This window comes from Amphiura filiformis, chromosome 3 (assembly GCF_039555335.1).
Source record: "Amphiura filiformis chromosome 3, Afil_fr2py, whole genome shotgun sequence".
Classification (NCBI taxonomy): Eukaryota; Metazoa; Echinodermata; class Ophiuroidea; order Amphilepidida; family Amphiuridae; genus Amphiura; species Amphiura filiformis.
The window spans coordinates 51,140,507-51,166,817 of record NC_092630.1 but is presented as its reverse complement, the minus strand read 5'-3'; the positions used below and the strand labels follow the sequence as shown (position 1 = coordinate 51,166,817).

The 26,311-nt window shown below is 35.0% G+C and overlaps 1 protein-coding gene across 2 annotated transcripts; it reads left to right on the top strand.

Annotated features, from left to right (window-relative positions):
* The first annotated feature begins 173 nt into the window (after window positions 1-173).
* On the top strand, window positions 174-23,290 carry LOC140148689 (ubiquitin-like modifier-activating enzyme ATG7). Of its 2 annotated transcripts, none has more exons than XM_072170728.1 (19): window positions 174-244; window positions 4,903-5,060; window positions 6,207-6,261; window positions 7,012-7,129; window positions 8,424-8,501; window positions 9,127-9,243; window positions 9,775-9,918; window positions 10,838-10,926; window positions 11,449-11,576; window positions 11,837-11,927; window positions 14,238-14,382; window positions 15,011-15,169; window positions 15,626-15,683; window positions 16,207-16,343; window positions 17,253-17,528; window positions 18,126-18,241; window positions 19,124-19,208; window positions 20,406-20,606; window positions 20,903-23,290. In XM_072170728.1, the coding sequence occupies exons 2-19, from the start codon at window positions 4,916-4,918 to the stop codon at window positions 20,948-20,950; spliced, it is 2,190 nt and encodes a 729-aa protein (XP_072026829.1). In that variant the 5' UTR covers window positions 174-244; window positions 4,903-4,915; the 3' UTR covers window positions 20,951-23,290. The 2 variants fall into 2 exon arrangements, with proteins under 2 accessions (XP_072026829.1, XP_072026828.1); XM_072170727.1 differs by having other exon boundaries at window positions 17,253-17,537.
* Window positions 23,291-26,311: the final 3,021 nt, after the last annotated feature.

Here is a 26,311-nt window from a genome sequence, read left to right as displayed (position 1 = left end):
ATATTACTGTTTAATCAACTTTTCTCAATATATAACATTTAAATTATTCAAAATATGTATTTAGATTGTATAAAAATAAAACTACATACATATTTATGTACTTTTTGTTGGTAAAACAACATAAATGTAGGACCGAGAAAGTGAGATTGATATAGAAACGCTTACAAACAGCGTGTCACCGTCAAAACTTTGCCGAACTGTCAGAGACTTTGATCAAATTCTGTCGTAATTTGTGAAAGATCTGGTACGTATTATTATTAGATTATGGATTAATATATAACAATAATATGTTAGTATTATGTAATGATTAATATAATTCTACTTATGATATACGGAGACTCAGGAAAGACCACTTAAATTTTCTCATGTTCACTAGAATAGATATAGTCTATTTGTATAAGTATAATATACCCTGTGCAAGTCATACTTCAGTATGACTTGCCCTGAACGCCCATATATGTTCGGAAGAGACGGATACATTGCATGAGAGCCTGCCAATTTAAGCTTCCTATAATATCAATTACACATAACATACGAAGTCACAAACTTACAAACTTCAATATGCACTTCAAATACAGCAGACCAGCTGTATAATTATTACCGATCCTGTAGAATAACTTACATAATCGTCCATTTCATGGAATCCCGTTGCTCAGAATTGCCCATTTCATTTTTATCTGTCAAATGCGCTGTGGATGTGCTCCATAAATCACAGGTGTGAAACTGACTTTATACCACTCGCTCGCTTTAGCAGAAAAGCAAGCCTCGTGGCGCTGGGGCATGACGTCATCGTGGACGTATGCAAAATTTCCGACGGGCGTCATATAACCCGTATAAGCCCATTCGCAATTTCAGATCATGGTGCATCATGGGTAATATTTGCAGATAAAATTGGAGATAAACACGATGAGGCTACTGTACATTTCCAATACGGTGAACTGTGCCGTTTGCATAAAAACATCTTGTACTGGGATTTTGCCAATTATTTTGTCTTTATTTCTTCATGATATCAATATATTTAATCAAATACAATGTATCATGAAGAAATAAAGACAAAATAATCGGCATAATTCCAGTACAAGATGTTTTTATGCAAACGGCACAGTTCACCGCATTGGAAACGCACTGCAGCCTCCTCGTGTTTATCTCTCGTTGAAAAACTGTGTGACGATGTCTGAGCATGCGCAGTTGCAATTTTCCGAAATTGCGAAAGGGCTTATTGTGATTGGTTGCAAAAGCGATTCTTTGAAATCGTAAGCCAATCAATGAACGCGACGGCCTTTTACGGTATTAATTAATGTGACTCACCAGTAAAGTACGTCTAACCTGATTGGTTACAAAACTACTTTGATAATTGCTAAGCCAGTCAGCGTGCTCGATGCAACAACCTCATAGAGGTTTTCGAGAGGCGAATTCACGTAGTGATCCAGCGATCGAGTATAAATTCAGCTTGACAACTGCTCTCGCGCGAGATCGCAGGTGCAATAACAATACATGGACACAATCACTGTCATTTACACAATGGAATAATGAATTATTTATGACATGCATCGGCTGGATTTTACGATCGAGGTAAGGTTTTGGCCTGTCCCTCGTGAATATCCTTAGTTTTCAGCATCAAAGATACTTGTGATGACCAGTTTTTTGCGGACACTTTGATAACAGGTAACTTTTATAGGTCATAGGGTAGAAACTATAGTTGGTCGCATGTCATGAGTTGGGTACCGGTATGCTAAAAGGTGGAGGGATTACACTTTTCTGAAAATTGCGATACAAATTTGATTGGCTTTCCGTAACCCCATATCCTACAGCAGTGGTTGATACCTCATTTTAAGCCTAATATTATACTCTTTCAGTCTACTGAAGCATATAATTATAAATTATTCAGTAAAAAAATCACATCAGTTGAAATAAAAAATGCCAGGGGTGGAGGAGCAGGCGGATGTGGAGCAGGCGGATGTGGGAGTGTGCAATAGGGCATATGTGAAAATTCACATGTCAGCATGTTAAAACTACTGGTTACTTTTTTCAAATCTAGGAGGGTATGATGTATTGACAGCTTTGAATGTTGAATTTGTACAACTAAAATAATTACTGACTACTTAAGGTGGCACTACACCCTCTGATAAATTTTGTGACTAATTTTGCATTTTTCTCAAAAAGTAACTACACACTGGTAACAAAAGTTATATGTATATTATAGGGGCAAGGAATCCAATTACTTCACTAAAATTTCAGTGATTCAAGACAAGGGATTCATTATATATGTTAAGAAGTGAGGTACATTCTAGCGGTACCTCTTTTCTTATCGTAAATAACGTACTGCTTAGATTGAGTCACTGAAATTCCAGTGTAGTAACTGGATTCCTTACCCCTATAATATACATGACTTTTGTTACCAGTGTGATATTATTTTTTGAGAAAAATGCAAAAATAGTCACAAATTTATCAAGGTGTGTAGTACCACCTTAAAGGGTTATATGTTCCATTTCTTCATTTTTAATGAAATCCTAGTTGAATTTCAGTATTTTTAGCAATATGCTAATGTACAATTCTCTTCTTGATATTCATTTCCTCAATAATAGAATAACCATCTTGCTAATTACTCATAAAAGGTCATTGACCTTTACAATGTAATTAACATACATACAATTATTTTAAATAGTTCATTTGAAGCATTAATGTTTTGAGAACATATCCTCCAGATCTGATGACATTCTTGCATAAAATAAAAATTTTACAGTCATTTTTGTAATTGAGGTCCGATTTGAGAAAAACGCATTTGAAAATTGAGATTTACATAGACGCCTGTGTATTAATTAATTAGTAATTAAGCATTATCTCAAAAATCAAGCAGGTGTTAAGGTTAAAATTGTGTTAATTATTAGAGATTGTCAATACATACAACATATCAAAGAATACATTTTTTGTCATTTTTTACCATGTAATGGAAATTGTACCCAACTTATGACATGCGACCAGTTGTACAATTTGTACGAAATATACATTTTGTTATAGGCCTAAAATGTTTACAAAAATATATTGGTCCATACGTTGTGCTTGTATTCAGTTGTTCGGCGTATAAGTCTATAATATCACTCATCACTCAGTCCATGCAGTCAATCAGATTGAAATTCAACATCATGTCATCATGATGTGCACTGGCAAATAACGACTGGTCTGTTATGACTGTAATACTACTAGGTCGGGTGTCGTGTAGTGTAAATGTGAATAAATAGCCAAATTTGCAATCCAATACCTTGGTATACGTGAATTGCATTCTGGGCAGGCAAGCAACAACAATTCCCGTTCGTATGACAAATGCTGACATGCTGTACAATGCCCGGCCCGTATTGAACGGAAAATATTTGGTTTTTTTCGTACCGTTTCAGAAAAAAATGAAACAAAATTATTTCCCCTTGCAATATGTACATTTCAAATGAATATAAAAAAGTTTGGGTTAAAAATGGAGAAGGAAAAAAACCTTCCGATACCGGGTTTTGAACCGGGTACCTCTTGGTTAAAACATAATGCGCTAACCAATTGAGCCTTTTAACCCACTACGTCCATCGTGGAATTTTTATAACTAAATGCGGCGCACCGTCTCCTCAGCAGTTAGTGTGGTTCGCTTTTTTCACAGAATGTGTATGACGCGAAACCAAAGTAGCTGTTGAGGAGACTGTTGATTCGCAATTAACTGCCCAGAAATCAGAAGTAATATTTAGTATTTACAAAATGGTAGCCTGTAAAAACCGCTGTGTTTCATGATTTCTCTGGAAATACATCGACTTGGAGCGTCAAATTTCAGGATAGTAATGAGAAAATCTATTATGTGATACCAAAACCTCATCAACAATGAAAAACATTGGGGGGATGATGCTGTCGATCGGGTTACGGACCTTTAATTGACTTGAAGATGAAGATCCGGAAAGTGCCGATCAAGTGATGATTTTCAGAATGGGAATCCATGCTTCTGAATGCAAATTGTAGCTGTTTGAAAAATGACTTTTATATGGTATGAAAACACACAAAATTTGTGAGTGTCATACATGTAGAAGCTTAAATTTCATCCTTTCATAACTTAATTTAAAAATGTGTTATGGTAATAGTTTTAGCATAAATGGAAGTTTGTTTTCAATCATGTAGTCATGCTCTTCTTGTTTACATTTTTGGGGCGTTCATTTCAATGTTCGCAAGCAATATTCATGATGGTTTTTCTCATGAAATTCTACCAAAAAGTGACCAATCCCATGCATGTACATGATTGGCTGGTTTTGGGCATGTGATAGTCATTTAATACGGTACGGTAGTTATTTAGTAGTTAGTGCTTTTGCACCCCCGCTACCATGGCTACGCATACAGTTACGCGTTCCCAACTGTCAATCATCTGGGATCAATCACCTCGAGCTTGACAACAATGATCTAAATAGACTATTGTCAAATCTGATGTGTTTGAAACAGGATTTTCTTGCATATCTTGGCCTAGATAGTGGGATTGTTGGTCGATTGGATGTAATCAATAAAAATTTGTTCATGGATGTGCTAAAAATGTCATTGAAATATTATAAGTAGCTGTTCAACATTTGAAAAAAATGCACTGTAGCAGGCTTGAAAAAGTCTAACCGTGGATGCAGCAAGCCGCGATTTTACAGGTAATTTTCATTACTTCAACACGGAGCACGGGAGCAACGCAGCTGGTAGAAAGCACAGTAGTGTTCCAAGCCTATGCGATGGCAAGGTAATGGCGGATTACTTTTTATATAGAGTGACACTTCACAATCTATATTTATTCCCTGCTTTTATGGTACCATACCATTGACTATTTAGTCAATTTTTAATTACCATATTTATATATTATGCCTATCCTTGTTTTATGCAGATGACCTTTGATTTATTTGACAGATAAACATCAAGTATGAGTGAGCCAGTGAAGCCAGTGCAGTTTGCACCCTTAACAAGTGCTCTTGATGTAGGATTCTGGCATGCTCTGAGTCAAAAGAAACTAGATGATTATAAATTGGATGATCAGCCTAAACCATTACAAGGATACTACTATAATGGTAAGAAATCTTTTATGTGAACATTGTTTTTTGTTGTTGTGAGATTTATGGAAAATAGATAAGTGCATGAATGAAAATATTTTCAGCCACCATGCAAAAGATAAATTGCATTTGTAATGTATCCACACCAAGGGTCCATCCACATCAATACCTACATGTAAACAACACTACCGTGCATTACCTTGATGTATTTGTAAAGTAGTTGGGCTTAGATGGTGCTTTTTCTTCTTGTGAGATGTATTCTCCAGTAGATGAGTATTTTCTCATCCAGATGTTCTAAACATCTGCACAGACAGTAGTCAATGTGTGTGGCAAAACCTGGGACTGGGACAATACCAAGATTTGGACATTAAAACCCAGTGGTCTGAAAGGATGTTCATGGTATCAGGACCACTCCAGACAACTTCAAGAGGGACAAAGGAGTAGTAGACATTCCTCCTGAATGAAATGGGTTATTCAAAAGGACTCTTGGCCAAGTTAATTAACTTCTGTTCTGCATACAGGATGTTCCCTAAATGACTCATTGACATTTCCTGTCAATCATATTGACACCTCCTCTTGACACTTCCTGTCCACAGTGATGCTAACGCTGCGCCTTAAGCGCTGAATTGGGCTACTTGGCGATCACTTGCCGCTACTCAAAAAAGCATGCCGCTACTTGGCTAAAATTGGGCTACTTTTGCCAGTCTTAGGCCGCGGCAGTAATTTGATGTATTTTCCTTTCAATTTAGCCGATTTATAAAGGTTTTGAGTCTCTGAAGCTCCAAATTGCAATTACAATGGGTTTTGTGACCATTTATTGATCGGTCAGTAACTTCCCAGTAAGTACCGGAAGTTTTAAAGTCAAGTGCTTTTCCGCCCAATTGGGTGTTTTGCGTTCTAAATTTGGGTAAATCCGCCCAAATATCGTGTATTGGGCGCTTTTTTGGGCTACTTGAGAATCCTTTACCGCGGCCTGGCGAGTCAATGTGCCGCGCTTTGACACTGAAAAGTTTTGGCAACACTGCCTGTCCACTACTTTGACATGTCCTCTTGACAGTTCACTAGTGTATAGAAAGCCCAAAATATTGTTTTTACTAATAATATATTGTATTTCTATTGACATAAATGTTTAAATAAAACTTTCTTTTTTCCTTTGTCTTTAAGGTGACCAAGATGGTCTTTCTGGTAGACTTTGTCTTGACTTCAATGCGTTGGACATGTGAGTCAATTTAATAAATAGGCATGATTCCATGAAACCTAAAAAACTTGCTCTGACTTTGTTTTGTTAAGATTAAGTTCTTTTGAGAGTTACTTTTCACAGGTCAAGAATATAGTTAGTATATAGGGTAAAAATCAAAAGGTGCAGGGATGAGAATATTTGCCTGAATTTAGACAGTTTTGTTGCCAAAATTTGCACTTTTTTATTTTTTCAGCATGTTTTGGGCCTTTTTAAGGCCAAATTCACTCCCCTTTTCAGGCAGGTTTCAAAAAAGACATTCTCATGCCTGGATGTAAGAAATGTGCTTAAGGGGGTACTACACCCCTGTGGTAAATTTGTGACTATTTTTGCATTTTTCTCAAAAAATAATAACACACTGGTAACAAAAGTTATGTATATTATTGGGGCAAGGGATCCAATTACTACACTGAAATTTCAGTAACTCAAGACAAGCGGTTCAGCATATAAGATCTGAAATGAGGTACATCCTAGCGGTACCTTATTTCTTATCATAAATAATCTAACCGCTTGTCTTGGGTCACTGAAATTCCAGTGTAGTAATTGATTCCTTGCCCTATAATACACATAACTTTTGTTACCAGTGTGTTATTAGTTTTGAGAAAAATGCAAAAATAGACACAAATTTATCGAGGGGTGTAGTACCCCTTAAAGAAGTATTATATATTATTTATTCTCTAGAATTTATTTCATGATAAATGTTAAATGAAATGAACTTATTGTTTTCTGTAGATCCAAGGACTGTCCTCCTCATTGCTTCCATTCCCATGGTACTCTGGTCAACTTCAATATATTAGATGCTTTCAAGACAAGTGACAAGATCAATATACTACAACTTGCAGCTATACAGGTAAATATTATGATCTTATTGGATCCTTTGAGTCTATATAGATCTACCAGCATACTCGGTAATATTTGACTGAGAATACTAATGCCAGTCATCAGACATTGGATCAAAAAAAGCAAGAAAAAAAAGACAAATAAATAATGTATGCTTTTAACACTTCTTAAACTAACAAGACAATCATGTTGATAGCCGAAGCCAATTAATGGTATATGTATTTGATTAAAATATGCTTTTTTTTGCAGTATTGCCAAGTTTGAATGAGTGATTTGTGTCAGTTTTCAATTAAAATAATATTTATGTGACACAATCTGGTCCATGGGGGCCAAAGGCTGCAAATTTGAAACTGAGATAAAGGTAAAAATATGGAGTAAAAAACAATAAAATACTTAATAGACATCAAAAAACTTCATAACTTTTGAACCAAGTATGCTAGACCTTTGTGTTTTCAGTAAATGATAGCCTATTGTATACATAATGTAATAATTACAGTAACTCAATTTTCACAAATGCCTCCTTTGGCCCCCATGGACCAGATCGTGTCACATATTTGTTTTTCTTTCCCTTAGACTAATATCTTATTAAAAGACTCACATTTCATTTTCAACAACTCTTCCTATACCTTTGTACAGGAGCCAGCCGTTGTTAATCTGTGATGAATCCACAGTTCAGTAGCGTATACGCGAACGCAAGGTTACGCGTACGCATTTCGCATGAGCACGTAAAATTTGTCATGCCTGGAACATAATTATGCATAGTTAGCGTAGATATGAACTCTCTTATGTTCAGTGATGTTGACGGTAGCAGCTAAATATTACCGCTTTGTTCTTTAGATTTATTGCTGATATCTTTAGAGAAATACTGTGATCTTTTTGTAAGGTTGAGTGGCAATGACAAACAGACATTCCGAATGATTGAATCATGTGAATTAGACATCTTTAGCTTGTTCGTTGTTGAAAGGGATTCAATCATGTTTCACGTTTCACAATGATGCATCTACGTCGTCTGTGTGGCTTACTTCGCTCAGGCAGCTAAAGCTAAAGCTGCCCGAGTGAAGTAAACCACTCAGACGACGCGGACACATTGTTGTTAATTGGTGATGAACAACGGTGAAACATGATTGAATCCCTAAGTGAATGCCTAAATTAGATGTGAAATTCTGCTTTTAACTTTGGTGACTTATGATAGATTTAGACACTCGATATTCATATCAAGGCTAGAACAAAAACCTGATACTTAGATGTTATCACTTGCAATTTTCAGTTTCATACTCAAGTCACCATGTATTTTTTTACTGTAGATTTGGAAAGACATCACATCCAAAGAAGCCATCAGGGATCCATCATTGCTGTCTAGATTTGTATTGCTCACTTTTGCTGTAAGTGGAGTTCATTTTTGACTAAAGGAAATTGATAAATATTTAAAACTCAATCAGTTTAGTTGAAATCAGCTAGTGTGTAATGTGTATTCATTTGAAGTAATAAATGTTATGCTTTAATATGTTATAACCAATTGAGTATTAACCCTAACTTCGCCGCATACCCACAAAATACTTAAAGCCATGCATGCATTCGACGTGATGTGATTACGCAATCACCCCAAGTCATATATGCGACGGATTCACTGGACAGGCCAGCGACACATCAATAGCTACTGTTAGGCGAGCTAGTGATTGGGTTCGAATCCCTCCCCAAACAAACAACTTCTTTGTTCATCTTCTTTCTTTATTAATTCCTACTTTCCCTTCCATTCAACAAAGAGCACATAGAGAGTTAGTCATAATAATTTTATGCAAATTATTTAAACTGTGTTGAGGCCTTGTGAACAGGGGTAGCTGGGGTCTGCAGGAACCCCTGAACTCACAGAAAATTTAAAATTAGGGGGTCCGAACTGTATTTTGGTGAGTCCGGGACCCCAAAATGCAGCCTAGCGCTACCCCTGCTTGTGTGTTTAGCTTTGTACTAACTTGCTGTTCTGACTATTATGTTTTAATAATTATTCAGGATTTGAAGAAGTACCACTACTACTACTGGTTTGCATTTCCTGCTTTATGTGCACCTGATGGTATTACATCATCCAAGCCTGCTGAGACAATCAATAATATCTACACAGAGGAACAGGTGAGAGTGTATTTTTATATCTTGTGTCTTGTGATATTCTGACCTTACATATACTTGGTTGTAAGACTTCTCAGTAATCTAGCTGTTGTTATTGTAACACTCTGTTGTTTCATCTGTCCTGCTGCATAAACTGTTGGAATGTCCACCCGAGTGTGTGCTCCTTTGATATACTTTATAAACCACTATATTGCCTTTACCTGGAGTATAAACTTTGACCTGAGAATTCTTGAATTGCCCAAGAGTGACATTTCCACACCCATCTGAATCTTATTTTATACCACCCGAGGAGCAATAATTAGCAAATGAACTTTAACTGGTAAGACCGTCTGCATGTGTAAACTGGTTCTATCTGCTGCCAGACTATAACTCTATAACTATAACAAATTAATTATTGTCTCTTTCAATATTAAATTTGAAATCATGTGCAGTATGTATGTTATCATTATGATAAACTTCCAGTTAAGATTAGTGTTAGGTATGGCCCAATATGATCTCTACTAATCCACATCCCACCTGATTATTTACCTACAGCTCCAACAGCTGCAGACTTCCTATGATACCTTAGTGACGGCACATGAGGGTAAACCAGTGGCATTCTTCCTTGTTTATCAAGATGGTGACAACATATGTACAGCTCCACTTACAGAATATGACAACATCAGAGGGTCACATAAGGCAAGTAACAAAATGGAAACCGGCTTTGATAGTCTGCGTTTACTTAGTTTAGTGTCGTTCGATTTCTTCGTTGTGGTAATTTGGTGGAAGCATTTCAATATACACTAAGCCAAAAAAGAAACTTCTAATTTTTCACAAGGTCATATCGTAAAATCCTATGCAGCAAAATGAACCAAAATTGCACACAGGATTACTTCAATATTCTACCCTAAACATATGTCAGTAACCAAGCAGTTGTCCAACTGACACAACAACAAAATGCACTGACATTGAACTGCTTCCTGGACAACATTCACAGCCCAATAATCGGCACCCAGCACATGAAATCTGTGAGAATGTGTCTAAGCTCCTTACCAGGGGTGTGATTTATCAGGATTTTTTGTGACCAAAATTTCCGCAATTTTATCGATTTTCATCCCGATTTTGTGTGTTTTAGCCCAATTCTACGCTATTTTTCAGGATTTTTTATTACTTTCAGGATTTTCGTGAAAAGCTAATCACACCCCTGTCCTTACACAGATGGCAATTTCCAAAGAGTAAGTGGAATAGTGTCGTATGGGGCTCATTTCTGCTTTTAACACATTTTCTTCAAAAAAACAGGCCTTGTTCTACACTATTCCACTTACTCACAGATTTCTTGTACTGGGTTCCATTTATTGGGCTGTGAATGTGGTCCAGGAAGCTGTTCCATGTCAGTGCATTTTGCTGTTGGACAACTGCTTGGTTACTGATGTGTGTTTAGAGTAGAGTATTGAAATAATCCTGTGTGTAATTTTGGTTCATTTTGATGCACAGGATTTTAAGATATGACCTTGTGAAAATTTATAAGTTTCTTTTTTGGCTTAGTGTATAATATTTTAACAATTACCTGTATTGGTTATGTAAATAAATAAGAACATGATGATTTTGTTTGTAATAGGTAACATTTGCATTCTGTGATCCGTGTACATTGGAACATTATCCTGGTTGGCCACTTAGGAACTACTTGGCTCTTATTGCATATCACTGGTAAGCTAATATAAAGAGCTAAGTTATATCATAGTATTGATAGCAAAGCTATAGCCGGGGTGCAGGGGTACAACTCGCCACCCCAAAATGCCAATGAGAATAAAAAATCTACTTTGTGTAACAACATGGATCATCACCCTTTTTAGAAGGAAAAATTCACAAAAGGTCCATTTATTTTGTTAAAAACATTGAAGTCAGCCCTTTTAGGAAGGAAAACTTCCAAAAATATTCTGGGTTGTCCGAAATTTTAATGAACTTTGGAGCTTAAGTTGTTTAAGTGAATGTTAACAATTAAAAAAATAAATACACAGGTATAATGTAACATATTTACAGACTTTATATGAACTTTCTTTATTATTCTCCACTCCTGTAAGTTCCTGTAACTATTAACTAATCACTTCGCTTAGTCTGTCTGAGTGTCTCTCTCTGTCATTAGCTTTTCTTTAACAAACTTTCAATCTTTTGATTCAAACATCTACTTTATAAATCTGTCATTATTATAATTGTTTGTTGCTGATTCAGGGGAGACCATTTTTCAGGGCAAGATGTACCAGTGTTATGTTTTCGTGATCGGACAAGGGAAGGTATTCGTTCCTCTTCACACAGTGTGATGCTTAGTCTGAAATTACCTAGTCTATCTCAAACATCTGGTAAGCTTATCTCTCATAAAAATATTACCATATTCTCTGAAATTAACCTGAAAGGGTGCTATTCTGCTTGCAACTCAGTATTAGAATAAAAGATAATCCATAGCAGCATTTTCATGATTTATTTATATCTACGAATAATATTAGCTGATGCAAAAAGTGGTTATGAATTTTAATTAAAAGTCTAGAGATAAATTAACCATATCAAAATATTTTTCTTACTGTATCAGATGATCTGTTTCTCATTTTATTGAATCATGCAGATTGTCCTAAATGTGTAGGATGGGAGAAGAATCAGAAGCAGAAACTAGCTCCAAGAAAAGTGGATCTTAGTTCCAGTATGGATCCTACTAGGTATGTATCTCTTGTTCTATAGTTTCCAGCAAGGTTCTTCAACGGTCTCAGATTTGGCGCTGTTTATAACTTAAACATGGAAGTGAGGTTCTGATTGGCTAATTGAATCATGGCATCATCTCATCTGCACCTCATTCGCCCATCAAGCTGCATAGCACATGTGATCTAATCCTTTTTACGCGATAATCAGGAAGAGTAGTTGCTACTAGTCGGACACCTCTGATAGACCTTGTCAAATAGTATAATACTGCATATTATGTGTGCCCCTTCAGCATGATACTCTAGTGATATCAAACAAGTCAAGCTAAAACTATAAAAATTCAAGTTGGAATGTAGCAAACAAGAATTTGAATACCTTGTGTGATCCACTCAGGCCAAAGTCGGAAAAGTTGAAAATTTAGTTACTACCATTACTAACTTGCTCAACACCTTACCGATGTTGTATCCCCAAGTGTCGTGAATACTTGGTTGCAAAGTTATGAACCATTTATATGTCAATTTTCTTGTGTTTTTTCTTGTTTTTTCTTCTCTCTTTTTGCTTATATCTCAGTTTCATTATTGTTGACTTAAGCATGATTGGTTCAGATCTGGTCACATCTATACATATTTCTGCTTGACATATCTGTTGTATTTATGTTAACTTTTGTTTATGTGTCCCAGTGGATTGTTGTTTTTACTATGTCAGTTTTAGTACTCTTCTATGATTTGCATACTGCTTCAGTTTATACGCTGTTTTTGTCCCTGTCGGTTTTATTCCCCAAATCAAGTTGGTATACTGGTTCAGATCTTCCTACAATATTTATCATTCAACAACTCTTCCTATACTTTTGTACAGGAGACAACCGTTGTTAATCCGTGATGAATCCACACTTTTGCAGTAAGCACATACGCGAACGCCAGCGCACATCCGCGTTACTCGTGAGCGCGTAAAATTCGTCATGTCTAGAATCTGTGTGCGTATTACGCTTACAAGTTGAATTCAGTATTTTGGAAGTATCGGATAAAGATTGCCGTTTTATTCAGTTTTATTGCTGATATCAACAGAAATCACCAATCTTTTTGTAAGGCTGACTGTCAATGATTAACTGACATTCCTCATGAAATAATCGGGGAAATAATCATGTGAATTATACGATCTTTAGCTTGTTTTCGTTGTTGAAAGGATTCAATCATGTTTCACCGTTGTTCATCACCGATTAACAACTCAACGTCAGTCGGGCGTCTGCGTGGTTTACTTAAGCTCGGGCAGCTAAAGCTGCCCTCGCTGAAATAAACCACTCAGACGACGCGACGCATCGTTGTTAATCGGTGATGAACAACGGTGAAACATGATTGAATCCCTAATAATACTGTTTCACTAAAAGAGTCCCAAGTGGAAAATAGTGTGCCAGCTAAATTCATTCCTTTGATTAGTTTGCTTCATTTCAATTCATTGACTATATAAAGTGTGTATTTATTTCTTAACCCTGCACTGCTAACATACGTGTTGTTTTTGAATGGCATAGTAACAATCTGTCGCCTCTCTAACCTTCATCACTGTGCCATGTGTCCCGCTTAAGCAATTGTTGGAATGCCAGCTCCTGTGTAACATGCCTTCATACACCTACATGGACAATCCCGAGAAAACTTGTTGTGACACTTATGTTTCATAGATCAGAAGTTAGCTATGTAATTCAGCCTCAGGGCTGCAATGTGATGAAATGACTAACAATACAGTACGTTGAGTAAAATATAGTTTTACATTTTTTTGAAGTGCCTTGGCATGTAAGTAAGTAGTTTGAAAGAGGTGCTTATTTCATATATTTTAATGTGTAATGAAGTTTTACTGGACATTTTTAAACAAAACAATGTTGTAATTTAGAAAATAGCAAAGGCAACTCAACACTTACTGAGTTTATGATTTCCCTGTGGTTGAAGCCAAATCTATTTAATGTTCATGTGTACCCAATTTCATGCATGCAGTGTATTGAAGGGGGTGCTTAAATAGGTGTTATATAGAAAAAAACAACTGGGATGCCAATTTAAGGAAAGGACACTAAATATGGTACTTAGTCTTCACCATCACACCACCAGGTGAACATACAGCACACTTTCCCTCCACTCTGAGTAAGGTACTCAACATTTATGAAGGGGAGCGGGATGTTTTAAAAGTATCTGGGCATTCAATGAATGTTTGTAGAAATTGTAGGGTGTGTAAAGTGCCATGAGTTAATTTAAAAAAAATTATATTAAATAAATATTGTCATTTATTATCATTATCATTACAGTGTATTATAATTTGTGATTATGTTTCAAATACTTGCCATATAGGTTAGCTGGATCAGCCGTAGACTTGAATTTGAAGCTGATGCGTTGGCGCCTACTGCCATCACTAGATTTAGACTGTGTATCACAGGCTAAATGTTTGCTACTTGGATCAGGGACACTAGGATGTAATGTAGCAAGATGTTTATTGGTAAGTTTATATTGAGACTGTCACATGTTTGCTACTTGGATCAGGAGTCACAAGATACAATGTAGAAAGCAAGTTATTACTTTCAAAATGTGTGATTTAACTGATCTTCACACCTACGTAAAGAACGGAACCCGCCTTGGACTTCTGAAAGTGTGTTTGAATGAAAAGTGGTAAAAACCCCACACCGAAAATCAGCAATGACAAAAACCAATTGTTATTTGATTGCTAGTGTGTAAGTTCAGCATGGCAGCGAGACAGGACAGTATCTGTATATAGGATCTGTATGTGGATATCCAGGGGTTAGTTGGTTTCTATTATTTACAAAGTTGCTCTATGCTTATGAATTTAGAAATGAGAGACAAATAAAATGGTCTTGATTAAACCAATATCAAAAGCTATGAAATAAGTATGTGTCACATAAAACTTCATTACAGAAACAAACAAGACTTACTTGGAAGTCAGTCGGGTTAAGTCTTGTAAATTTAGAACTTTGAATGAGTTTAAACTTTACCTGAGGGTAAAATAGATTGATCTTAGATCTTAGATATGATGTTGATTTGAAGTTTGAATAAAGTACAGTACTATTGACAGAATATTAAAGATGCAAGTATTCTCTGTTTATTTGTAGGGCTGGGGTGTAAGAACCATCACATTAGCTGATAATGCCAGAGTGTCGTATTCCAATCCTGTAAGACAGAGTCTCTTTGAGTTTGAAGATTCTCTGAATGGTGGTAAACCTAAAGCACAAACTGCTGCAGAGAAACTAAAGAAGATATTTCCTGGTGTGGTAAGCACTCAAAGATTTCTTGTTCAAATCTAGTGAGATATAGTGTAATACCCATATCATACTGGTAGGTGCAGTGAGTGACAGAAAAATTGTTGTAGTGTGTCTCGTCTCAAGTTGAGAGTGTGACGTCATGTTGGGTTTTGCAGTTGCAAATTTGAATAAGTGTGTTTACACGGTTGCATCTCCAGCGCATGGAAAATTGCCCATCTACCCCCCATGGGATTGGGTTAGCATGTGCCAACGTCTTAGGTCAAGGTGCGATTCGAATCTGTCACTCTGAAATCCAAGATGGCGTTATTTCTCAACTTCAGATGAGACAAGACTATAGTTATTAACGTCAGTAGCAATTGTACAATTTAATTTAATTTGGTGTATCACTCTTATAAAAACACATTTCATGTTGGTATTGAAAATCAAAATGCAATTACCTACCTAATTGTTTGGCTTTACTTTTAGAATGCTACAGGACACACACTATCCATTCCAATGCCTGGCCATGCAGTTGGGACATCAGGTAAGTAACCACACCCACTCATTTATATCTCTATCAACCTTTTATTTAGTGTAGGTTATCATTTATCATGTTACATATCTGGATTTCTACTCACTGGTGCTAATTGTGGGAGGGAAGTGGGTACATCAATTTTTTGATGTGTATGCTCCCCCAAAATTCGGAGATGGTGGTTCTTTGTGAGTTGACAGCATACTGGAAAAAAGAGTGTCTTTCGGTGTTGCGAATGTTCAAAATCAAGGTTCTTTCTTGGCTTTCTGGTTGAAAATGACCTGGAAAACCCAGAAATGTTAGGAATGGAATGAGCAATTTTGGGTCTTTCAGAATTGAAATGAATAAAATTAGGGGTCTTTCAGGACTCTGCTTTGGTCAAATTCAGGTTTTTTTTGGAGCTGTGCAGTCCAAAAATGGGTATTTTCCATACCCATAAATTTATCATTTGTGTGAAGTGCCCATACACTGCAAGTGTTTCACAGAAAGACAATGTTGATAACTTTTTTTAAAACAATTTTTCTTCTGTTTTCAGATGAGGCTGTTGCACAAATGAAAGAGTCAGTTGAACAATTGGAAGAGCTGATTGCTGACCATGATATTGTGTTCTTGTTGATGGATACAAGGGAGAGCCGATGGCTACCATCTGTTATCGCAGCAAGTAAAAGAAAGGTACATATTGTGTGTGAATACCTTGCTATTTTATTTTGAATTCAAGCCAGCATTGAACTTAACCATAAACCTCACATTAACCTAACCCTTACGCCAAACCCATAAGGATAACCATAACCCTAATTCCACTGGTATCTACACAGCATCTTGAAGGAATTCAGTGCTTTAGTTGTGGCTAATCAGATTAGTTTTGTGTGGAGCTTAATGTTGAATTTTTTTTGTCATACAACACTGTTCACAAACCACATCAGAATGAAAAGAAACAAATGAAAATATGATTTCCATGTGAAAAAAATCCACTGATAATTTTGTTGATCTAATTATTTGATGTGATCTGTTCCAAACATTAGGCTATCATATACTGAAAATACCAATGGTATAACATACTTGGTTCTAAAGTGATGAAGTTTCATAATGTCTATTTTCTTCTGTATTTTATTGTTTTTTACTCCATATATTTGCCTTTATCTGAATTTCAAATGTGTCGCCTTGATGGACCAGATTGTGTCACATGTCTGGTTCAATCTTTGATTTCAAGATGATTCCTTATTGCTTCAAATTTCTTGATATGATATAAGCAAATAGAATTGTTTGTTACTAACATTTATTTGATTCAAATATGTAACTAGATGGAGCAATATGAGACATTGACAATTTGCAATATTGGTTTTTGCTACATAATTGTTACCATTATAGTTTGCTGAAAACTTGACCAACATTCAATCAGTAGTTTCTGAAATATGAACAATTCTAATGTCTCTTAAGAAAAGAATACAAAAAATCTCCAAGCATGTTTTGACTTTCTTAGTTTTTGTAACTTCTTACTCATTTTGCTGGACACACAGTCTGTAACAAATTAAAACCAGTTTGATGAGAGTTACTATATGCTATCTTACCCTACCCTTACAGCTTGTAATCAATGCTGCTCTAGGATTTGATACATATATGGTTGTACGTCATGGCCTAAAGCTTCCCAAGGAAACTGACGCATCTAGTGATTCATGTGAGAAAACTGAGAAAGGTATAGAAGCAGCAGCAGCAGCTTCATCATCATCATCATCATCAACAGCAGCAGCAGCAGCTAGTGGTTCAGCTGAGAGAGGTTCAATGGGAATATCACTATCTGCTGTACCAGGACATCAACTAGGATGCTATTTCTGCAATGATGTAGTGGCTCCTGGTAACGTAAGTCTGGTAAACTTCACAAGTGATTATTCTTGATGAGCAGATTCCTTTGTTGGTGACACAGGGGAAATCAATTAATATCTGATGTAAAGCAGTGTAACCCAGCTTTTTTTTTTTTTTTTTTTTTTTCAAACTCACACTGAAAAATCCCAAATGAGGATAGTATTGGTTGGCTACCAAGTACAGGTTTATAGGCAACACATAAAACATGTTATCACCATGCAGAGTGTGTATGTAATGACAAATTTACAGGTTATGTCAGACTCTTAAGATACTACTATTCTTGACTTACATAATTGTCAGTGCATTGATGTTGTGAACTATTTGCTATATAATTGTGAAATATAAAATTTGATCATTTGTTGAATAAACCCTTATACACCACATGACTTTGAAATATTTGAATATAGTTTTAGCAGTTAAATCAGTCATAGTGATAGTTAGATTGCTTACACTGTTGAAGAATGTATTTGTGGAATTTCATAGGATTTGATGAAAGGTATACTTTCCATTTTAGATCCTCAGCAAAGATAATTATCAATATGGTAGTGAATTGGTCAATTGAAATAATCGTATCAATTTTATTTGTTATTTCAGTCTACTAAAGACCGCACCTTAGACCAACAGTGTACAGTATCCAGACCTGGGATGTCAATGGTTGCTGCAGCGTTGGCAGTGGAACTTATGGTCAGTGTATTACAACATCCTAAAAAGTAGGTATAAAATTACAATGGGATGGAATTTATTGAAATCTTGAATATATGGAGGCCACATTGATAAAAGGCCTCTCTTTAAGATTTTTGTGCAACATTCTGGACAATGCTTCTGATGGTGGGTGTTAAAATTTATTTATACTCTTTCAGCTTACCTGGCTGTAATTTATGTAAAAAGAATATTTGTGATTTTTTTTACCATTCTTTACTAAAAATTTCAATATTAAAATAGTTATAACCTTTTAAAGTAAATTGAGTATGAACATCATATTTGCTGTGGAAAATCTTTGTTATATGGCTTTTCAATATTCATGAACAAAAGAGTCACATCTTGAAAAATTGATGCAATATTGGAGAAAAATATATGATTTTTGTGATTTTGTCAAATTTTGACCAAAATGTTAATTTTACAAATTTAAAAAAAAAAGTACTTGTAAGATATTTGATAGTTAAGTATACCAATATATTGATATGAATGTTTACATCAAAAAAGACGACCATGAGGTATGACAAGCTATCTTAAAGTAGTCCAATTCTGTGATTTAGTTACGGGCCTTGCGGCATTGGCAACAGTGATTGCACAAATAATAGCAAAAGGTATATTATAGTCCTATCTGCTGAGCTGATATTGAGATTAGGGCAAATAAGCTTGAAAATGATAAAGGAATAAAAGCAACATGTTGTATATAAACGCAAGTGTAGCTTGAACTTTCTAACACTATCATATATGTATCTTGCTGGTAAACTTTTTATCTTGACTCCATATGTACGAAGTAATGTTCAATTTAATTGGTCTTATACTTATTAGTTAATGTATTGTTATTTAATTCTTTGTTCTTTAATTTGAGTGATACTAATTAAGTTTCATTACATCACTTACAGGGGTTATGCAGCAGCCGATACCAGTGCTAAGGATGACCACCTTACTATGTCATTAGTATCACCACTAGGGCTTGTACCTCACCAGGTGGGTTAAAATACCTCATCATGCTTTAAGAATGCAACAGTGTCTTTTTTCAGCTTCTAATTATGAGCATATGCTGGGAAGGTATGCATACTCATTGTGCAGGAGTGGGCATTATTTATTACATCAGAGAGTGTCTAGAGACCAAGAGTGATTGAAAGTTGCATGTTCATATTTACAGCCTATATATGTATGATGTGATCAAGCAAAATTAGTTGGAAGTCGGAAATATTGATTTTGAGATATAGCCAAACAAAGGAAGTATTTCCTTTTGTTTCCTGTTGTTTTGGAAACTCTTTAACTGCTCACATCTTTTGAATTGATTGTCAATGGGGTTTTCTGCAAAATGTAGCTATGCAAATGCTGTTTACAATCCTATAAGAAACTGAAAATTGAATATGTCCGACTTCAGACTGATTTTGCTTGATCACACCACACATGTGACATGATCAAAGGAATGAGTCACATGTTGACTCTGGTCGAAAATGAGTTTTACATAGGTTCTTAAAGAGGACATTTAGGGACGCACCATTAGATTCTCAGGGGGGGCATGGGAGTTTGGGTCAGGCAGAATTTTTTTTTTTTTTACGCCAAGGAAAGGCGGAATTTTTTTTTTTTCCTCCGAGAGCATCAAATTTTTTTTTTCGCCGTATTTCGCAGTATTTTTTTTCAATTTTAATGTAAATTTTTATACAAAGTTGGGTGGGGGAAATTGTTTTTTTTTACTTATCTTTTTTTTTTTTTTGTCTCACTAGTGGGCAAAGTTTTTTTTTTTTCGTCTCACTAGTCTCACTTTTTTTTTCCAAAAAACTCCCATGCCCCCCTGGAAATCTAATGGTGCGCCTCTTAGAGCTTTCAGAAACTGAAAACCCCATGTTGATACGACTTTCTTTTGCGAAGTTACGTCAATTTATCAATCGCTGAAAACAATGTAGAACAAAAGAATTTGAACACTTTTTTTGCCAATATCTCAAAATCAATATTAGCAACATGCGACTCATTTCCCTTGATCATGTCACATATGTCGTATGACCTTGCCCTTGCATAATTTGTGAGGTGTTTGAAGGTAATCATTCTTAATAGATATGTATTAAATTCTTGGAACAAGTCTTTTTCTTGAGTTATCTAAAATAAGTTTTCCGCAGAATTAATTTCTGTAATGATATAACTGACTGCTATTTTCTATGTTGTCCTTGACAGATCCGTGGGTTTTTGTCACGTTACCATGCACTATTACCAGTCAGTCTGGCATTTGATAAATGCACAGCATGCTCGGAAACAATCCTGACAAACTATGAAAAGGATGGATTACAATTCCTACTGAGAGCATTTAATGAACCACAGTTCCTAGAAGATCTGACTGGATTGACACAACTCCATGCTGATACTGAAGATGCTGATGTAAGTTCAAATATATTCAAGAAATGTTAGTGGACCAAGGGGGATAAATCCTGTATACAGGGAAAAGTTGTTTTTGTCAAAAAGTAACAATTCAGAAATTGGTTTTGCAATGAATATTCAACTTAGTCATCCTCATTTTGCCTGAAAAAAGCACTTTGCTCCACTTTGAAGACACCTTCATCGTTAGGCTCTGATACACAGCTTTTAAGACAATGAAGGATTATCCAATTATGCGACTTTGTTATTGCATTTATTTGATTATGATACATGTATTTTATCTTTTTCAAACATTACAGATCCGTGACTTTGATGATGATGAGAGTATATCATCACTGGAGCCTTGAAGAAATATTTAGTGATATAAACATCAAAGAATGCATGAAATGTGAAGGATGAGGCAGCAGTGTTCCACACCAGATATCGGATTTAACTTCAAAGAAACATTCCTTCCATCAAAATTTAAAATATCTCTCATATTCTTTAAAAATTCTAATCATGAAAATATACAGATGAAAACCTATCCTGCTGTCAAGTGGGATGACCACAGGTGGTTGTGATCAGGGCTTGAAATTATACATCATTGAGTTGGCACATATTTGGCTATTCCATTTAAAATCCACACTACCCCTGTGGAAGATTTTGGAAATATGTTCTACAGGGGGAGTATGAATTTCAAATGGAATTAGCCCATTAGGCAGCTCCATGTGAATTTCATGCACCCTATGATAAAGATTCAACCTGAATATTCTACAGAGGGAGGGTGAGTTTCAATGGAGCTGCTCAATGTGGTCATTCCATTTAAAATTCATACTCTTCCTATGGAACTTATTTCCAAAATCTTCCACAGGGGTAGTGTGGATTTTAAATGGAACAGCCCATTACAGCTCTTTGATTTGTTCATAACACTAAGCCTCTGTATTTTGTGTCAGAAAGTCATATTTGTTATTTAGTATAATGTCTGTAGCAGTGAATAGATGTGGCATTAACTGTGTATGCTCTTAATTGATAACGACCCTTGTGGATGATAGGATATGAAAGTCTCAAGAAATGATATACATAAAGAATGACGGTGGTTGGGAAATTACAATAAATTGAGGAGGCTCTGAAGATTACTGGTCTAGAGATCACTGCACTACAGGTAAATTAGGTAATTCTTGGCCAAGTTTGAACACTACGAATGCTAGTGGCTTTGCGATAAACACACATAGCGTGGTACACAAGAAAGCATGCACACGCCTTGCATTGCATACACACTTCGTACGCTACATGGATGCAACCGGCACATTCCAGCTTGGCTAAGAATTACTTAATTTACCTGTAGTATTCAATGAAATTACTATAACATAGATGAAATATCAAGGGAATTAAGATTTAGATTACCGGAAACCTAGTATAGTTGAAAATTGCCATATTTAATTCAGGATTTCTTCGCAAGAAGTTGGGTGTTCAAATTGTGGTTCAGCCATTGAGATGCTACTATTTTAGGACCTGATTGATTTCTTCAACCAATTTCTTCAAATTGAGTTGCGCACTCCTGATCAGGGTTCAATTCAGTATAGAAGTTACGTAATGTTAGTATGTCAATGGGATCACATGCTTGAGTAATGAACCAGAATCACAACACAAAGTATATGGCACTCAAAGCCATACCAAAATAGTGTGATCCGATAACCAAGAGAATTACGTAACCACTTCAATGCTGAATTACCAGGGCTATTTTGAATCGATTTTTATGGAAAAGTAGCCCTCACAATATTTGTCACTGGTTATTTAGTGAAATTTGGGGGCAGATTACCCATCCATGTATTTTGAACCAGGAATCAAAGAGCTTCAAAGAGAATTAATTCCCTTGGTCCTGTATTTGTTTTATCATTTTTTTCATGTATTCTCAAAACTGCATAATCCTAAATTCAACATTCCAATGAAAAACAAAATAGTATACTTAAAGATTAATTTCCAAGTGCAATCTTCATATAAATTGTGTAAAAGTAAACTGGGCAGTGAGTGCATCTTGTGTATAATGTCAAATTCAACTCTTGTGTAGAGCTAGAAATGTGTAGTTGTTATAAATATGAATGGACAATTCGCCCAAGTGACATACCGGTTTTGTTTATGGTATTAACAAGCGGGGACATTTGTTTTTCCTACCTGTTGGTTTATAGAGACCATTTCTAATGGACTGGCCAGATTTGACAGTGAGTGCTATCAATTATTCTTTTGTTACATACAGTGAAATAGTATACAAATATTAAATGTGTACGAGTACAGTGGCAAGATTATTTTCATGCGAAATATAGACTGCCCCAAGTTGAATGGAACAGTTCATATTTCACCAAATGAAGTATTCATTCCATTGTACGAATAAAAAAATGTTATAAATTACCAGAAAAACAAAATAAATTGTATTTTGAAGCAACACCTACACCTCTAATTGGTGAGTTTAGGTGGTCCCCGTGTGCGCTATAATATGCTCGCGTTTGTCAGTGTTGCCATGGTAGCTGCGTGTGAGTGCAATGGAAAATGGACAATTGCACTGCCGGAGTGCAAATCTTTTTGCTCAAAATAGCATACATAATCAATAATAATTGGCCAATTAAATGACAAGAATCTTTGCATGAATTATGGAGGATAGAATCCATATATCATGTGGGTAATCCACCAGATTGGATAAAGCAAAATTAGTCACCTGTCATTCAGCATTTTTTGTGCAAGAGGTATATGTTTCAGTAATGCTGAAACTTCCATAAAAATGGGAAAACTTGAAATTGGAAACTAACGTTAAAATATTGGTGAATTCATGTATGTATAATTTGATGTTATCACGCAACTTGTAACACTGTAATACTCACAAATAATGTAAACAATACAAAGATATTTTGCATATTTTTATAGTTTATTTTATATAATTTTCAAATATAATAGATAAACATAATAACAACTATAACAGAATTCAAATTATGTGATAATAACACAACAAAAGGAGTGATTTAACTCCACAAAGTAAATATAAGAACAAATTTCATGTACTTACGACAAAAACACATCTGAATGTTTTTAATTTGTACCAGTATTTACATATATTAAGCTTTTACATATGTGTACCTTTAAAGTAATAATGAATACACAAGGTTATACATAATAAAAAGGACATGTCATCACAAGGTTGGTCTGAAGGTAAAATGTCTTATAACAATGGTGTGAAAATGATCAGATCTGACGGGATTTGTATGATTATTGCTATATAAGGTGACAGACATCTCATAATCTCAAGGTAGGAATGGGTAGAATTTTAATAGGATACGAAAATATGTGACCAAAACAAATCACTTGCATATCCTGATGCAAGTAAAACAATGTAAACTAAAGAGAGGAATCAGCGGATTGCAATTAACATGCATTGGTAAAGGTCAAGCAGATCTTTAGAATGCATAGTTAACAGTGATATTGTGAGGTCAATAAGTGGATTATTCCAACTCACAGTAGCAGCATTGTGATTTATGTTTAAATACATCCTGTAATTGAATGCCTCAAATTAAATATAGCTTGTTAAAATACAAACTTTCACATAACATTAATGAGAATCTGTAATTTTTGACCTTAGTTAAATTTGCTGCTAGAATCAAATTGGATCTTGACCAAATTGAACCCCTGACTGTCATGGTGCTGATAATTAAATAGGGTGATTTGTGCAACTACATGTATAGCCAGATATCCTGATGCATCTCGTCCCTTCCTACAGGAACTTGGAAGTAAGCTATGATAAGCAAAGTAAATTAAACTTTTTTACTTGGACTAGTTACTCATATGAAAACATTGTCTTGATTTAATTCATTAGTTTAATTATAAGGACACCCACAGTGTGACTTGGTACGAGAAATAGATACAAAAGATTCTCTGCAATGTCAATAACCCAATGCAGTACTGTACATCAGAATTTCCAATACATTGTACTCTATTTACTATACCTTGAAACACGACCTTGTCCGATTGAAGATAACTACAGTGCAAATGATATGCAAAGGTCATGTTGTTTGATCAAACTACAAGTAAACAAGAGTTAACAAGTAGCTACTGATGAGTTGAAGTTTTTTCTACCTTGAGAGGAAATGTGGAGAATGTCTTTTACCAATCTTATTTGATCAAGAAATAAGTTCACCATTGTGTTTTCAAATGTATTTACTCTATAACCACAGAGAACAAACATTTTAAAACATTTTAAAGACCTATTTGTAAGGTAAAATAACATTCCTTTTAGTGATTTATTGTTTGTTAAATGGAACTGAATATTGGTGCAACCAATATTGCCGTTATTCTGAAGCTAGTTTGTGACTGAATTGTAATTTAAGCTTCAGAATTTTTCCTTAGTTATAATCTTTTAAGAACCTGTGAATAATCTGTCCAATATGCAAGAATATGACGAGGTAGATGAAGAATAGTTTTATTATAGTTTGATCAGCTCATAATCGGCAGGCCTTATAACACCGTGGATTAATATAAATATATTTATTTTGAGAAATACCTTGTGACAACTCGCAAGAATCATCACAAATTATTAATTAAATTAAGTCCTATACTTTGTATTTACTTTATTAATACGCACAATATAGACCAGATCGGTCAATAATATCACTCTTAACCTGGTCTACTTTTCGGCGTAATGGTCAAAACCTTACAATTCCTGCCGATTACGAGCTGATCAAACTATAGAGGCATTTCATTCTTAACTTCATAGGACCATAGAAATGGATGATGTTAATTTCTGGATAACCCAAACATTGTAAAATGAACAACTGAACAAGGTGACAATTTGTCTATTTCATGCTAAGTGAAGCTGTTATTCATAATGAATAGACATTTTATCTATAAAGACAAGCTATAAATAAAGAAATGTTTTTTATTTTTAGGCCAAACTACCTCATTTGAAAATTTGTACAATATTCTTTTCTCACAATATTTTAGTGTGAATACAAATTAGCTGGAAAATGTTTTTATTATTTTACTTATAAATAAATGTATTTTTTGTAAGTTGAATTTGCATGAATACCTATCATTAATAATAAAAAACAACTAAATAAGGTTTGCTTTGATGTGAATTCAGTCTGAATCGAAACCAGACTGTTAAATTAAAGCATAGGAGATAAAGCAAGTACTTGACACAATTGGATCCAATCAGTTTAATGTCCTAAGTATGAAAGTGAAGCACAAATAAGAAGGCAAAAAACATTAGCCAATAAAAAAAGAAATTCATTCACTTTGCGGTTTCAAATTTGAAAATGGAAATTTGGCATAATATTCTCATCATGCTAAGTCTATAAAATTTAATTGTTTGTCTCAAAGCTCCTGTGCGCGTTAGTAAAACCGTGCGCATTAGGTTCATATAAAATCATAATTTTTTAAATTATTATTTCCTTTTTTTCTTCAACAAAATCCGAAAAACAAAGCTCAAAGTTTTGCAACTCAAGATATATGCTGTAGTTGCGATTTATTTTTTTAAACAGTCATACAGCACATTGTATATAGATATCCCAGTATCAAAAGGCATGACAGTCACCTTGGCAAGCATTTCAAAATTCTATATTTGAAAAAAAAAAAAAAAAATGCATTCCGCATTAGGTTTATAAAGACTGAAGAGCTTTGAGACAAACAATTAAATTAATATAGCATAAATTTTTGAGATTAGACTGATTGGATCAGCTTGCTTCACA